General features: G+C 39.6%; 1 protein-coding gene across 1 annotated transcript in view; it reads left to right on the top strand.

Annotated features, from left to right (window-relative positions):
* The window catches only part of erbb2 (erb-b2 receptor tyrosine kinase 2), a 31,017-nt gene that overhangs the window by 4,441 nt on the left and 10,685 nt on the right, over positions 1 to 15,891 (top strand). Inside the window, exons 2-15 of the mRNA XM_066662841.1 lie at positions 6,937 to 7,088; positions 7,878 to 8,046; positions 8,154 to 8,294; positions 8,972 to 9,040; positions 9,157 to 9,272; positions 9,960 to 10,101; positions 11,126 to 11,254; positions 11,620 to 11,746; positions 12,525 to 12,598; positions 12,684 to 12,774; positions 13,474 to 13,676; positions 14,103 to 14,235; positions 15,182 to 15,272; positions 15,358 to 15,512. Coding sequence (XP_066518938.1) covers positions 6,937 to 7,088; positions 7,878 to 8,046; positions 8,154 to 8,294; positions 8,972 to 9,040; positions 9,157 to 9,272; positions 9,960 to 10,101; positions 11,126 to 11,254; positions 11,620 to 11,746; positions 12,525 to 12,598; positions 12,684 to 12,774; positions 13,474 to 13,676; positions 14,103 to 14,235; positions 15,182 to 15,272; positions 15,358 to 15,512 — 1,792 coding nt within the window. The remainder of the gene's footprint in view (positions 1 to 6,936; positions 7,089 to 7,877; positions 8,047 to 8,153; positions 8,295 to 8,971; positions 9,041 to 9,156; positions 9,273 to 9,959; positions 10,102 to 11,125; positions 11,255 to 11,619; positions 11,747 to 12,524; positions 12,599 to 12,683; positions 12,775 to 13,473; positions 13,677 to 14,102; positions 14,236 to 15,181; positions 15,273 to 15,357; positions 15,513 to 15,891) is intronic.

Here is a 15,891-nt window from a genome sequence, read left to right as displayed (position 1 = left end):
CCCAGGACCCTGAGCATTTACAGAAAATGAATGAATGTGTGACTGTAAACACCAGCATGTAGTAACTGTTTAGTTCAAATGGCATTAAAACTGGGTCTGGTTACTGTTCCATATACTAAAGGGGACTCAATATGGGGAACAAAATCAATTGTTCAGTGCGTTTTAAGCATTAATTTGGGGATCTGGAGCCTTCCAACACAAACACTGTAGACTAATACCCCCCTTAGTTTGTTTTTGTAGGCTGCCTATGTCAGTAAACATGGCATAAAACAAGTCGTTCTGATTATGTACTGCTTCTTACATGGAGTGCAGACACTTTAGTTGCCCCGCCCCCTTTTCTGAGTCTCTCCGATCACAGCCCTGGACCGCGTTTATTTGAGAGCGTAAAGACGAGGCTAAACCAAGCAAAACAAATACAAGAGGTGTGGAGAAATAAGAACACTGAGTAAAAATGAACAAAACAAGTACAGGGAGAAAAAAGAGAACAAAGCATCAATGGCTAAAACCACACTCTTCCTCATGAATGTAATATGCCTCCTTTAATATGTTCTAAGCTACACCATGACTTTACTCCTGATTTGTTCTTCACAAACCTCTGATTAAAGTGAAACATCATGATGGGTGCTGTTGGTAATTTTCAGGGTAAGTGTTTTAGAGTCGCAGTGTTGTTCTTGTAGTAAGACTGGTTGCTACTAGTGTGTGAACTAGTCACGGTTCAGGTATGTATGCATTACTACATTATTTATGGTTCGTCCTGCTGAGAGAAAGAGAGAGAGAGAGAGAGAGAGAGTGAGTGAGTGACAGTGTTTGTTCTTGTGTTTGTGAGTGCATCGCTTCAGCTCACATACAGCGACTGGTCCAGATCCTGTTCTTCCTGTTGGTTGGGCAATACTCGTTTGTTCAACGATTGCGTGTGTATGTTTTTGTATGTGTGCTGAACATGGGTATTCAACTCAAGGCCAGTCCGAGGCCTTTTTAAACCTGGGCGCTTAAGTGTGTAATTTAGAAGAGTAACAAGCGTGTAATTTAAAAACTAATGCAATAACAATGATGGCAGACACTCATAAGGAGAGACACATGTAGATGTTTAGACTGGTTGCTACAGATATGAAAGAAGTAGTGCTGTGCATAAGTCCCAGAGACTTCTCTTAATTTATGTAATTTACATTTTTAATATACATTTCTGAAATGATCAGATCTATTTCGTAAGGAAGTGGAAATTGTAGTCAAGGACAAATAAGACTAATAAAAAAAAGAGGTTTCTAGAGCAGGAGTGTAAAAAAGGACAGAGAAAAGGGGACTGAAAGCAATGTAAGAACTTGTTTTTAATCAAGACAGGAGAAAATTAAGCTGCAGTCTTCCTACAAAATAATCCCACAGCTGTTTGTGTCCATCATTTCCACTAAACAACATGGGTCTGATAGGATGTGAAGCTATCGGGTAGGTCTTGTGATATAAGGAAACTTCCTCGGAATAATGTGTTTATCAGAATCCTTTGTTGTACTGTGAGCAGAAAAAAGCAACCAACTTCTAAGACTGAACTTTGAATGTGAGGAGAAAAATGTTCGTGCAGAAGAGAAAAAAAAAGAAAGCCTGAAAAGAACTGAAGTTGTAATAAGTGCTGAAATACCTTCTGCTTATAGACAGTTTGAATGGAGATTAATAAACATGGGGTGGTCTCTGTTAAACACAGTGCTGTGTTTGAGATGCATTTAATTTGAAATAAAATCATTACAACGATAGTAGCTCTGTCCAACTTAATGGACGTTTTATGGACACAAATGCACTGACCTGTAAAAATCTCAGTTCGTGGAAAGTCATTGGGCACAGAGCGGTTCTATCATAAGCTTTGGTCCCAATTCTTGTGACCGTCCTTCCCAGGAAAAAAAAAAAATGTTCTAAAACTAGAATGGAGTTTGGTTTGTTAAATATTATTGGCCTTAAACAGTGTCTACTGCTGAATGGATAGATCTGTAATGATATTACAGCTAGCGATTAATAGTTATTACATGAAATATAAAATATAATTTACACTTTTATTCACTTACCCCAGATGCAGTTGATTAAACAAGAGCCACATGTCCATGTTTAGCGTCTTTAATGAAATCAAGCTGGATAACTCAAGAAATCAGGAGTCTTTTAAAACTTTTCCCCTAAATTCACCACCATAATATCTCCCAACACTTTCAACCAGCATCCTGGTCCTCAGACTTCCTGCAAAGTTCTGGCAATATCAAAGACACAGTAGGAATTACGTGGAAGTAAAAATATTGACCAAATCATCACTGTGTGGGTGAACACTGCAGGCAAACATTTTAGAAAAAGACAATACGGGTGTTATGCTTAAATTCTGCTTTCACTTGGACAGGTATTACATAAGTATACAGGTGTAAGTATACAGCAGAAAACTGCTTCTCGTGAATCTTCATCCTTTTGGCAGTGCATAGAGTTTCTGATCTGTGGAATATAACTGAAATTATTTTTTATATAGACATTCCTGTCTTATATTAAAGCACACTACTTTATATTGTGTGTTTGCTTTTAAATTTGTATTTTTAAATGTAAAATCCTCAGTGTTTACTTTAGTCATGGACTGAGAAACTAGTGGACTAGTTCAGCGCAGAACAGAAAAATCATGGCCCTTATCATCATCTGTGAACTCAATCTGTGCCAGTGGTTTGCAGTAATTGAAGGCTACGATGATATCTGCAGTGAGGTCAGCACCTGAGACTGCTTCCTGTCTGGCCTTCTGCCAAGAGCAGGTGTGGTGGCTTTGGCTTTAAGAGCAGGTAAATAATGAAAAAATTTGCATTCGGTGTGTTTTTCTCTCTCTCTCTCTCTCTCTTTCTCTCTCTCTCTCAACATTGTGAACAACCTGTCCATCACACCTGGGCCATTCTCTAGAAATGATAGAGTTATTAAAGCAGTTATGAATTCCAAGTAAAGCACAAATTTACTTGGAAAAAAAATTAAGCACAAATAATATAAAAATTAAGCACAAATAATATAAAAAGGTAAAACCTAATTTTTATCAACTCATTGTGCCCCAGCAGTTTGTGTGTTTCATCAAACGTACAAAAACCAAGACATAATTTGGGTTTTTTGAGGGTTGCCGTGAGTCTGATGCCTATCCGGAATCACTGGGAGCAAGGTGGAAACACCCTTTGCAGGGCGACACACACTCGCACACTCACACCTATGGACATTTTTGAGATGCCAGTCCACCTACCAACGTGTGTTTTTAACAGTGGGAGGAAACCCACGCAGACACAGGGAGAACAGACCAATCTCCTAACAGACAGTCACCCGGAGTGGGGCTCAAACCCACAACCCCAGGACCCTGGAGCTGTGAGACAGTGACACCTACCTGCTGTGCCACCGTGCAGCCCGTGAAGCTCAACTTATTTTTGAATATTAAGATAAAACATATCTTAACTGAAAATGTAAGAAAACAAACAAACATCCTAAAATGAGCACCACAACACCGACATTTTGTGTTGTATTTTCTTCCTGAGCGCAACAGCTTAGTTTCTGGAGCAATCCCAGTCCATTAGGTCATATACTATATACTCTATTACTGTGCTATTAATGTAGGATCTCAGTGTGCCCAGCATTTTTAAAAGTCCACATATGTTCTTTGTGAATATTAGTGCCGTACTATGTTCTTGAAAGTGTTAAACATTCCTGTGTCTGTGCTGTTTCAGCTACCGTTCCCTTTGTGCTCTAATAGACTACTGCGTAGCACATTGTTTCTCTGGAGTAGACATAATTAACCTTCCCTGTCTGCTTTAGCCAATGCAATAATAGCTTTTGTTTGGTAACAACTGTCTCTGTGTGTGTGTGTGAGAGAGAGAGAGAGAGAGTGACAAAGCTGGTCTGGAGGGTTCACTTGTACTTGAATGTGATAATTATTTTCCACATCAGATGTTGAACGTGCCAGAGTCAAGCTGTGTGTGTGTGTGACAGAGGGAAAATTCATTTGTTTGTTTGTTTTCATACCTTTATAAGACACAGGTATTAAAAAAAAGGGTTATAAAATTACAAATTTAAATATGAACCTATGGGACATTGTTAATTAATTATTAATTAATATGATTTCCTTTTTGGCAATGCCTGTTGCCCAATTGTGTGTGTGAATTAAAGTTCCCTTTTGGGACACAATCGTCCGAGTTGTCCCCAGAAATGTTGCTAAGTGACCATGTGGTCAGTTATGAAGCAGGGGAGTGTTGGCGGGTGTTATTCTGGAATGTGTTTGGGGGTCTGCTCAGATACTCGGTGGTGCATGAACACGCGTAAAACAGACACTACACTGAGTCACAGAGAGAGAGAGAGAGATAGAGAGAGCGAGAGATGGAAAGAAATAGTGAATTGGGACTGGGGGGAGCAGAAAAAGTGTGAGAGACAAAGAGGGAGAGAGGAAGTGAGTTCTATTCAAGGCCACCAGCCGGCCCCCTCTCACACACACACACACTGCTCAGAGATAGGCCTGTGAGGGAATTTATGGAGCACTGATATGGGGTGGGGGTGAATATTGGACAGGAAAGAGCACAGGCTCTTTTTCTTTTCTCTCAGACAGCTGCCTAAGAGATCAGAGGAGTCAAAGAAAAAGGTTTAACTTAATCTAGAAATGCCTGTGCTTGAATATTTAAAATAATCATAATACAAATGATAAAAATAATGTGCGTAAACACTCAGATTTTTTTGTAAACATTTATGGCTTTTTAATTTCCAAATCTGATGTTTTCTGTTAAAATAATATTTCTTGTAGAAGTAGTTGTTATTTAGAACATAAATTATAAAAGTAAATAATGCGAAAAACAGTTGCTTTAGAGATTACGTGAATGTTCAAATACATTTTTTTAAATCTTCAATGTTTCATGTCATTGTTAAGCCTGTTCTGCAACATCTTTTCTAATGCAGGGCCACACAGTTCTAAACAAAGGGTATAAGCACTCCAGTTGCATTTCCACATGGATGCAGGAAAGCTGGGATCGCTTACAAACCGTGCTTAGCCTGGTTTTGTTGGCATGGTTTGCTAATCGTAGTGAGAGCCAGTGAACTGTTCTTGTAGGCTGAGATAGTGAGGCAGGGATTCACTGATTGATTCCACATTTGTGAGACACTGTCGACATCACAGCAGTATTTTTAGGCACTGATAACAGAAACTGTAAATTGTAAAATACATTGTAAACTATAAAACAGTAACTAAAATGTAAAACAAACTGTAAACTAAAACAGAAACTGTAAAATGTAAAACAAATTATAAACTATAATGTAAACTGTAAAACAAACTGTAAACTATAAAACAGATGCTGTAGACTGGGCTCAGGATTCTGGAGCAGCACAGAATTGGTCCAAATGACTTGGGGAAATATCAAATTGTGGTTTTTCCAGACCGATGTTGAGATGTTGATTTCAATTCTATTTTCTATAAATTAAAGTCCAGGCATGTTTTTATAACCAGGAAGAACAGGAAGGTATTGAACCCTCAATGTAAATTGTCATTTATTTATATGTAGTAATTTACACAGCAGCGTATGGTTGCCTCTAGTTGGTTTACGTCTGATATTTATGTACGAAACGCTGTTTGTTCCTACTCTAATGTAAGCTTAATGTCCTAGATTAAACCTTCTTAAGATATTAAAAGTTAAATGTCAAATACATCTGTCTTTTGAATGAATATTTCAGGCTTTGCAGGGCAGCGTGCAGCAGTGAAAACATACTACATTTTGTACATTCATTATCTGTAAGCGCTTATCCAGTTCAGGGTCGCGGTGGGTCCAGAGCCTACCTGGAATCATTGGGCACAAGGCGGGAATACACCCTGGAGGGGGCGCCAGTCCTTCACAGGGCAACAAACATTAACTCACACATTCACTCACACCTACGGACACTTTTTCGCCAATTCTCCTACCAACATGTGTTTTTGGACTGTGGAGCACCCGGAGGAAACCCACGCGGACACGGGGAGAACACACCAACTCCTCACAGTCAGTCACCCGGAGTGGGAATCGAACCCACAACCTCCAGGCCCCTGGAGCTGTGTGACTGCAACACCTCCTGCTGCGCCACCATGCCACCCCATTTTAATGAACAAATACTCTTTATTTCCTGAATTCAACAGATTGAAAACCACGATAATATGGTTTGTGCAAAAGTTAATACAGTCTTTATTCAGGTGCGTTGACGTTTTTATATTTGACTTTTCCAATGTTTGTTCTGTTGCATCAAAGCTTGGTTTTACCTGCATTGTTTAGGACAGGTTTTGCACTAGAAGAGGCAAACGTGGGACTGTAGAAGTTTGAAACCGATTGCGATCGATAAGGTCTGATTTGTGCTCAGTCTTTGACATTTGCTGCCAAGCTACTCAAGCCTCTTCCTGTAGAATGGCCTTAAGAGGGAGGTCATTCGTGTCCAGGGTGAATATGTAGTGTTGTTCCTGTGGAAATAAAGGCACATGCACAGGTCTGGCTCTTTGTGAAGGTAATCAGTGCTTGCTCTTAGGAAGCACGAGCATGTGTATGTGCACACATACCTACCCCCCCCCCCCCCAACACACACACACACACACACACACAAAAACACATACGCACATGCACACTTCTCTTGATAAGAAAAGAGCCATATCTTAGTGTGGATTGCCGTCTCGGGACTCTAAGGGGGTCTGAAACATCCACTTGACTAATCCTAACTCCTGCTCCACTTCACGGAGGCAGTTTGGCAGCAGTTATGTGGAGATTGTTTCTCGAAGGTTGTTGGAAGGATGTGTGTGTATTCTCATTGTGGTGTGGAGGTACAATGTGGACGGAATGCTACTTTTGCGGTTTTGTTGTAGTTGATACCTCCTCCTCTATATTAGAAAAGTGCTTGGGAATCAATAATGCCATATGCTTAAAGATGTTCATTAATTGCATTACATGTATGTGTGTTTTACAGTGTGTCTTGGGACAGATATGAAGCTTGCCTTACCCTCCAGTCTGGAAAATCACTATGAAATGCTACGGCTCCTCTACACCGGCTGCCAGGTGGTCCATGGCAACTTGGAAATCACACACTTAAAAGGGATGGTAGACCTTTCTTTCCTGGAGGTAGGACTGTCCGTGTTGGTGTGGATGTTTGTAATACCGTAAATGGTCCTTATGCACCTTCAATGTAGTTAATTTGGATCACTGCACATTACAACAACTAGGCCCAGCTGGCTTTGTAATTGAGGTGGAAATCCCATGATGTAATTCATGTTACATTCATGTAATGTAATTAAATTTGTAATATGTAATTTTTCAAGTGTCAAATGGGGAAAAAAAGCTGAAACTGAGCATCAAACATCAAAAGCAAAACATGAAGCTTGCTCACTAGCTCAAGGTCTCATTCACTCATTCCGTGTCTCGCTCTCTCCCTGACTGCTCACTCTGTTCGTGAAGATTCATATTGCTTCATATTCAGAGATACTTCCTTTCCTTCCATTCTCTTTCTGTGCCTCACTAATCAACATCGTGAGCCACACCCCAGCTAACCTTTCTCAGGTAAACAGCCCATGCAGCCGGAACTACTTTTTGAGCCTGCAGGTGTGATGTAAAGATGTCTGACGTGCTTCGAAAAAACTCCCAACAAATCCAAGCTTTGCAGGATGACTCACAGCAGGATGACACTGTATTTTAGCATATATATATATATATATATATATATATTCATTCAAGATTCATCAGGTTGATATTTCCCATTCATGTTGCAACTATAATAAGCATAATAATAGATCAGCAATCATTAATAAATCCACAGTAACAGATGCAGGCTGTTTAGTCTGAATTCTCTTTATGGTGAATGAAACTACAGAGAAGACTTTGAACTCTTATTTTTTTTAAACTCTTGCTGTTTAGGAAATAGTGGAGGTTCAGGGCTATGTGCTGATTGCTCATGTCTCCGTCCCTGTAATTCCTCTGAAGAATCTGCGCATCATCCGAGGCAGCCAGCTCTATAACTCCAGCTATGCCCTGGCTGCTTTGGACAACATCGGAATCCGGGAGCTCCAGCTCAGAAGCCTCACAGGTAAAGATCCGTTTCTTTAAATTTGTATTGATCTCCAGAGCTCTAGCCCTTTTCACGGTTTCAGATTAGCGTATAGTGCTAGCAGCTTCTGTGTTTCTCTTTTTCAGAAATTTTACTGGGGGATGTGTATATTTGGGGGAACCCCCAGCTGTGTTACCCGGATCCTCAGAGGATCGACTGGACTGATGTTCTTGGAGACCAGAAAACAGACAACAAGTTAAAACGGCTGCAGGGGGCAGCCCCTTTCTGTAAGTGCAACTATTAACAGACCCTGCAAACTGTGTGGACAATGTCGGTTAACACATAAGAGACTCTCCCAGTGCTCTATTTTTGGGACATCGCAATGTTAGTCCCCATGTGGCCAGGAATCTATGGCTGTTTTTAATTTGAGTTCTTGCATTCTCATATTTCTGCTCAATGTCATCTTTCACTGCCCAAGTTGCGTTACAGATTGATGTGTTCTTCTGGATCTGCCTCAAATAGCAGGGCTACATCAGCTAGTGACAAGCAAACTTGCCAAGTATGGTGTTGCCAGGAACTCTAAGGAAGTCCAAGCTTAGAGGTTTTGGTAATGTCTAACTGCCAAAGAAAGCATTAACATTTATGAGATTTAGCAAGCACTCCTATCATTTTAAGAGGTACAGATGTTGGTGAAAGCAGTGTTTGGTGTCTTGCCCAAGGTCTTTTACAGGTGTAGTATGGTGTTTCTACCAGAGAGGGGAAACCACACTAGTTTTCCTCTCTGAGCTGGTGCAATGTTCCATCTTTCAGCATTAACCCTAATCCTATTCTTTGTTTTAGAGTATCTTAGTTGAATATTTATATTTTTATAGAGACAATCAGAAATAAATAGATGATATTGTTAGTTCTGGCAATAACTTAAACCTCTAAGATTTAATGTGCCTTTATTTTCTTGCTGTCTTAGGTTCGGCTTGTTCTAAAACCTGTGGATCCAGAGGATGCTGGGGACAAAATCCAGAAGACTGTCAAACATGTGAGTGCTATAGTGGCTATAACAAAACAAAAAATAGCAGTCCAGATAATTTCTCAACACATTCTGATGTAGTGATATCTTTGACTGTGTTTGTGTGTGTGTGTGTGTTTGTGTAGTGACCCACGTCCTGTGTGCTTCTGGCTGCTCTCGCTGTAAGGGTCCAGAGGCCAGTGACTGCTGCCATGTCCAGTGTGCTGCAGGATGCTCAGGACCCAAAGACACTGACTGTCTGGTATGTGATTTCTTTCAAGCTATCGCTGATGTTGATGTGCTCTAAATCAAATCAAATCAAATTTATTTATATAGCGCTTTTCACAACTGATGTTGTCACAAAGCAGCTTCACAGAATTCCAGTAAGACAAAGATTTGACATGAAATATCCTTTCGTATCAGAAATATCTCATATCTGAGCTTGTTGTAATAGGTCTCGAGTGTTAAACTTTAGTGTATGTACACTTTGGATTAACGTGTAAAACTAGTCATTTAATTTGTACCCATTATATGTAGTTTTCATAATTTTTATTCACATTTAAATTAGGATGTTGTAAATAAAGGTCTATTAAATTAGGTTTTGGTGACTTAAGAAGAATAGACGCTCTTAGTCCAGGCGGCAATTTCACAGTTTATACCCTTCATTTTGGAAGAAATTTCAATGGGCAAGTGCATACAGAATTGGCCATATAATGTATTTTACTCTCCCTACCGAAGAGGTGTATGTTTAAAGCTCATACGTGCAGTTATACTAAGTCATAGAGATATCTGCAGGCAGAAGGAATCCCGCATTTGTTATAATCTGTGTAATTTATGTCTGTTTTATAAATAGAAATTGTAACCTGTTATGCTCTGTGCGTATCAGTCTACTGTCAGAAAGTATTATTGATTTCTGGTTTACTTACTCTCGTCTCTTTGTGCCACACAGGCTTGCCGTCACTTTAATGACAGTGGGACATGTAAAGACAGTTGTCCACCGCCCACCATCTATGACTCCATAATCTTTCAGTCAAAGCCAAACCCCAACAAGAAGTTAAGCTTTGGAGCCACCTGTGTGAAACAGTGTCCATGTAAGTGTGGCCGACCTACTCCTGCTATAATTTTTTTGGACACGTATATTGATCTAGTGCCTGGCTATTTTAAAACAAATGCTTCTGATTGCTCTGAAACTCAGGTTACCATTACTCTGTCGAATATATTATTTACTGTCCAACATTAATGTGATTAATCTATTCACTGGAGTGTAACTACTTCAGAGGATTGCATTATTGCATTATGATTATATAACAGAAGTTGAGCTGTTAGTGCTCTCCAACAAGATTTATCTGTGGGCATGGGGTAAAGTAATTATTTCCGAAGTATCTCGGTAGTTTTAATCCCGTTCAAATAGACCATTTAAGTCATTTTTCTGGAGTGCATGGTGGTCCTATTTCTGGAAATAACCTTGAATAGACTTGTGGGTGAATATTCCATCATATCTTGGTTAAATAACTTTTTTGGCTGCTTTGCATATATATGGTTTAAGTATCAGCTGCTGGATAACACTCCATGTTTAAATCCGCAAAATGACCTAAAGGATCACTCCGTGGAGGAAAAAAAAATCTGCCAGCTTTTGGTAGCCGATGTGATGTGAATGTGTGATGGGATTAATAACATTTCTTTCTTGTCTTCTCACCCATTATCTGTCATGAAGGACTAAAAGATAAGGTCGTTGAGGGCTGAATATTTTGGGTGGGAACAGTACGATGACAGAACAGTAGTGACAGTCAAATAAAACTCAAGGACCCTGCTGTGTCTGATCCAGGCTGTGTGACAGCAGTGCGTGAATCAAGTAGCCACTCCTCACATAAAACTAAAACCCGTCTGAATAGGGCTTAAGAGGGCTCTGACGTTGCATAAACAGTTATTTGAAAAATTGTAATTGGCTTTATATGTCTTTTAATAAGCAAGTGCTTACCTTTGTGTTCATAAAACGTCTTTGAAGTCATACACTTTTATGTTTAATATTGACACATGCTTTAAAAAACTCACATTGTGTTTTCCTCTTTATGGACTGCATACATCTCACTCTTGTTCTCTCTCACCTCCGTGTAGATAACTATCTCGCCATGGAGGTGGCATGTACAATGGTCTGCCCCAAAGACAACAAGGAAGTCATCACCATCCAGCCGAACGGCCAAGAGACACAGAAGTGTGATAAATGTGACCCAGATTGTTCTAAAGGTAACTGTTTTTAAATATAGAGAATATGTTTATAAGAATAAGATTGTTGACCACGCTTTTCTTCTCAATCCTTTCGTATGGTCTCAGAGGTTAGAGTTAGGTAGACTACACACATTGTGCTGTATTTTCTCAAATGTTTAAGCCATAATCAGATTTTATATACCATATTGTGGTGGACATATCAAATATTAAGATGCCTCAAAAATATTTAGAAACAACACATGTTCAAAATTGTGAAAGGTGCTTTTACACCTTTAGAGGGCAGCAGTGAGTAATGTTTGTTTATGTGATGTATGTAAATGACACATACAAACACAGCAGCATCTGTAATATTTATTCATTTTTCGCTTGCTGTTTGTGCTCAGTTTGTTATGGTTTAGGCATGGAGAGTCTACAGGGGGTGACTGCGGTGAACTCCTCTAACATCGGCTTATTTAAAGGCTGCAAGAAAATCTACGGCAGCCTGGCCTTTCTCAAACAGTCCTTTCAAGAGTAAGTCTGAGCTCTCACTGCTTTCTCACATTTAATTTAAAAAGAACAGAATTTACTCAGTATCCCCCCTTTAACTAGGGTTGGACGATACGTCCAAAATTTATATCACGATATATTTTTTAATTTTGGTTGATACAATATAATTCTGATATCGATATGAACAGTATAAAATCCACTGAAATACCTCCAAGAACAAACAAGAAATATAACATCACCATCAAACATAAACCTATTGGCTTTGCTAATATTAATATTTTGAAACGAAATTTTAACTTGAGTGCAATTTCCTGACTACAGCGTCCCGTAATGAATGTCAGTCAGTGACAGAGGATGTAAATAATGTATATTGAAGTATAACATTTTTTTTAAAAGTCATATCGTTGTTATTGAAACATTTTAAACTGCGATATACATTGATATTGAATTATTGTCCAGCCCTAACTTTAACCCAAAACGAGCCGATCAGTCGAAGCATGTTTTGCACTGCAGCTAACTAATGAAGCTTATAGGTCATGCAAATAATTGCCATACACTTTCATTAACCACATAAACAAGTCTTTCAGAGCTGACTAAACAGGTTTAGGCAAATTGAGGACAGTATTTGATATGTGATTATGTTTTGCAGCTTGCTAATTTGTAAGCTTTAAGCCTCCATTATGTCTTAACTACATTATCCAGACCTCTCTCAGCTGAACTGAGTTTTGGGTTGGAGTAAAAAGGTTTATAATTGATATCATATAATAAAATAACTCTTTCCTTCGTTGTGTTGCCCGTGCAGCGACCCACTGGCCAATTTGTCCGGATTGCAGCCTGCTGACCTTGAGGTGTTCAGGACATTAGAAGAAATCACAGGTAACACAGCAGACATAGCTGTCCCTTTAACTCTCCAGCTGAGGCAGTTCGCTGTAAATCTCACTGAACTGGTGTGTGCCCTCAGGCTACCTGTACATTGATGCGTGGCCAGAGAACAGTACGGACCTGGGCGTGTTTGAAAACCTGAAGGTGATAAGAGGACGAATGCTCTACAAGTAAGCCCATCCTGCCACCTCTGTCTCTCTTGTCTTTTTCTACTTTCGTCCTCTTCCCCAGGCACATTTTTTAAACATGCTTCCCTCTTCCTTCTTCCCACACGCATGTTTTTCTTTGTCTCTTCCTTAATTCGTCTCCCTGGCTCTGTAATATTTGTGTCTGTGTGTCTGTCTGTTTGTCTGACTCAGTCAGGCTTATCAAAGCCACTGGTCATTAAAGTTAATCATTGTCCTGCTGCACCTGCACAGTTGCCGTCTGTTTTGCACAACACTGGTTAGCCAAAATGGCATAATCTTGCGAGAGTTTGCCTCACCCTTTTCCTTCTGGTTACAGCTAGATCCATCACTGGCCACACTCTGGGTTCTTAAACTCTGTGCTTGAAGGTTATACTGTGGGTTTATTTATTTATCTAAATTATTAGTTTATATTTATTTATTTTATTTTATTTTATTTGTTGATTTTAAATGTTGTATATAGTGTGATCATCAGTGGCTTTATGCTGACCACTTTAAACTGATGGACATGGTAATTGATGTGGTTCAAATGGTGCAGCAAGATGTGGGCTAATGTCTACATTTGTTCATAGATGTAGTGCACATGTAAAATATGTGGAGGCCATAAAGAGTAAGGGTTCTGAAAAATGGTTTGTGTTAATCCTTCTCTCTCTCTCTCTCTCTCTCTCTCTCTCTGTGTGTTAGGGGTGTGTTCTCACTGGGTATTCAGTCTCTGCAGATTGAATCTCTGGGGCTGCGTTTTCTGCGCAGTGTCAGTGGAGGTCTAGTGGTGGTCCACAATAATTCTCGTCTGTGCTACACCTCCTCACTGCCCTGGTTCACACTTCTGTACCCAAGCCAGGAAACCATCCTCATCAGTAACAACAACCAAGACCCACAGATCTGTGGTAAGAGAAGACACAATTACTCCTTTCCTCAAATGCATTCAGTCAAATAAGACATGCCTGGGGTTTGAAGATTGCTTCCATAGTTTTATACTGGAGTCATGAGTCTAAAGAATCTAACAAGTAATAGAAGCCTATATCCCAACAATTAGAAGCATGCTTGATGCAAATCCGTTTCTCTTTCTGCAGTTTAATCCATACTCCTTTGTTATTCACATGATAAATACTGCTGTTGTGATTTTTGTTTTGACAGTTAAAGACCATTATCTGATATAGAAAACAAAATAATACAAATATAAATAACACAGCAGTGGATCTTCTGCTGATGAGCTACATTTGAGAAAGGAGGAAGTCTCAACTTTGTACTTTTTGTGCTGCAATTCTCTTTAGGTTTATGAGGCTTTAAACTTTCTCTCTGTGTGGTTTTAGAGGCAGAGGGCTATGTTTGTGATCCACTTTGCAAGAATGGATCCTGCTGGGGTCCTGGGCCCAGTCAGTGTGTGTCCTGTGATTCTTATCATCGCGGAACAGAGTGTGTGGAGCAGTGTAACATCACGAGCGGGTGAGCGTGTGCACACATGCAAAATTCACATCCAACAGTGTGCATCTCAGATTTTATTGTTGGCTTCAAAATGACTGTGGATCCAACTGAGAGGTTTGAGCTAGGGCTAGAGCTCTCAAGTGTGGCGTCTGATTTTAATCTCCCGGTGCAGATTAATCGGACCTGGAAACAACATTTTCAGCCCAAGTCTGAAATTCTAAAATCAGAACGGATTGAAATCCAATACAGTTTTGTCTAAACTTAACTGAAGCTTGACAGAAACAGTGATGATTTCTTTGATGTCATAAAAAAGGACAGAAATAAATAGCCCAATTATTATTTATGAGATAATTATACATCTTTATTTGCATTTAATTGGTAAAACAAAGAGGAAGCATGAGAAATATGTAACCTGACAAAATTCATAAGGAACGTGAATGTAATCTGACAGTGTGGCTTTTTCATAACAAGCTGACAGTGATAGCCTTGGTACTGTTACCAAAAAACAACATTTGGAATAATTAAAATAGCTATTTCTCCCTGTGTCTGAGTGGGTTTCCTCCAGGTGCTCCGGTTTCCTCCCACAGTCCAAAAACACACGTTGGTAGGATTGGCGATTCAAAAGTGTCCATAGGTGTGAGTGTGTGAGTGAATGTGTGTGTGAATAAATCTTATACCGTTGTAAAGCCTGTTAATTTCCCTTTTAAATGGTGCCACAATTGTAAGGAACATGCATTTGTGAGATGAGCAATAGAGCTGAGTATGTGGGTTACACCCGTGAAACACAAATATCCTTACTTTTTGTGCTGAGTTTAGATGTTCCCAGCTTTAATTCGGATGGAGATACAGATCAAGTAAACGATTGATTTCACAAATGTACAGTTCAACACACTTTGAATCTAAACCTCAGTAAAATGCCAAAGCGTCTAACTAGAGTCTAACTCTGTTTTTTTCTGTATGTGTATAGCTTGATGAGAGAATTTATCAACGGTTCCTCCTGTGTCCCCTGTCATCCTGAGTGCCGGCCGGTCAATGGCTCCGCCTCCTGCACTGGACCTGTAAGGCAGTTCATGTTTTTTATATAGTAGTTGTACTCCAAAAACACAAAAAAACATTGAAAATGGAGGAGTTTATTTTTATCAGGGTCCAGACCAGTGTAAGGAATGCCAGAACTTCCAAGACGGAGACACGTGTGTGGAACGCTGCCCTAGAGGTGTGAAAGAGGACCAGCACACAGTTTGGAAATACAGCAACGAGAGTGGATACTGCTTATCGTGTCCCAACAACTGTACTGTATCGTAAGTTTAGACATCAGGACTGTAAATACACTGTGGACACTTGCTTATCCAATATTTCTTCTGAAATTAGGAATATTACTAGGGAGACTGCCCTCCCGTTTGCTGCAGTAACAACCTTGAATAATCGGGAAAGATTTAGATGAACGTTTCTGTGAGGGATTTGACTGAAATTGGATCACAGCTGATGTTGGATATTTTAGTTTTTGATCACAAACCTAACTCCAGAGGTAGAGCTGACTGAAGTGCTAATGAGTTCAAGTAATGTATTTTGCTTTCTTTTTCTTTGTTGTTACATATTTATTTGTTCTAGAGCTGGTGGCGCTTTGCCAAACCAAGCTTAGATGCACATCCTGAAAGATTTACTGCTGTACAATCCAGT

This window comes from Hoplias malabaricus, chromosome 3 (genome assembly GCF_029633855.1).
Source record: "Hoplias malabaricus isolate fHopMal1 chromosome 3, fHopMal1.hap1, whole genome shotgun sequence".
NCBI classification, from domain to species: Eukaryota; Metazoa; Chordata; class Actinopteri; order Characiformes; family Erythrinidae; genus Hoplias; species Hoplias malabaricus.
This window is presented reverse-complemented; position numbering and strand designations above follow the sequence as displayed.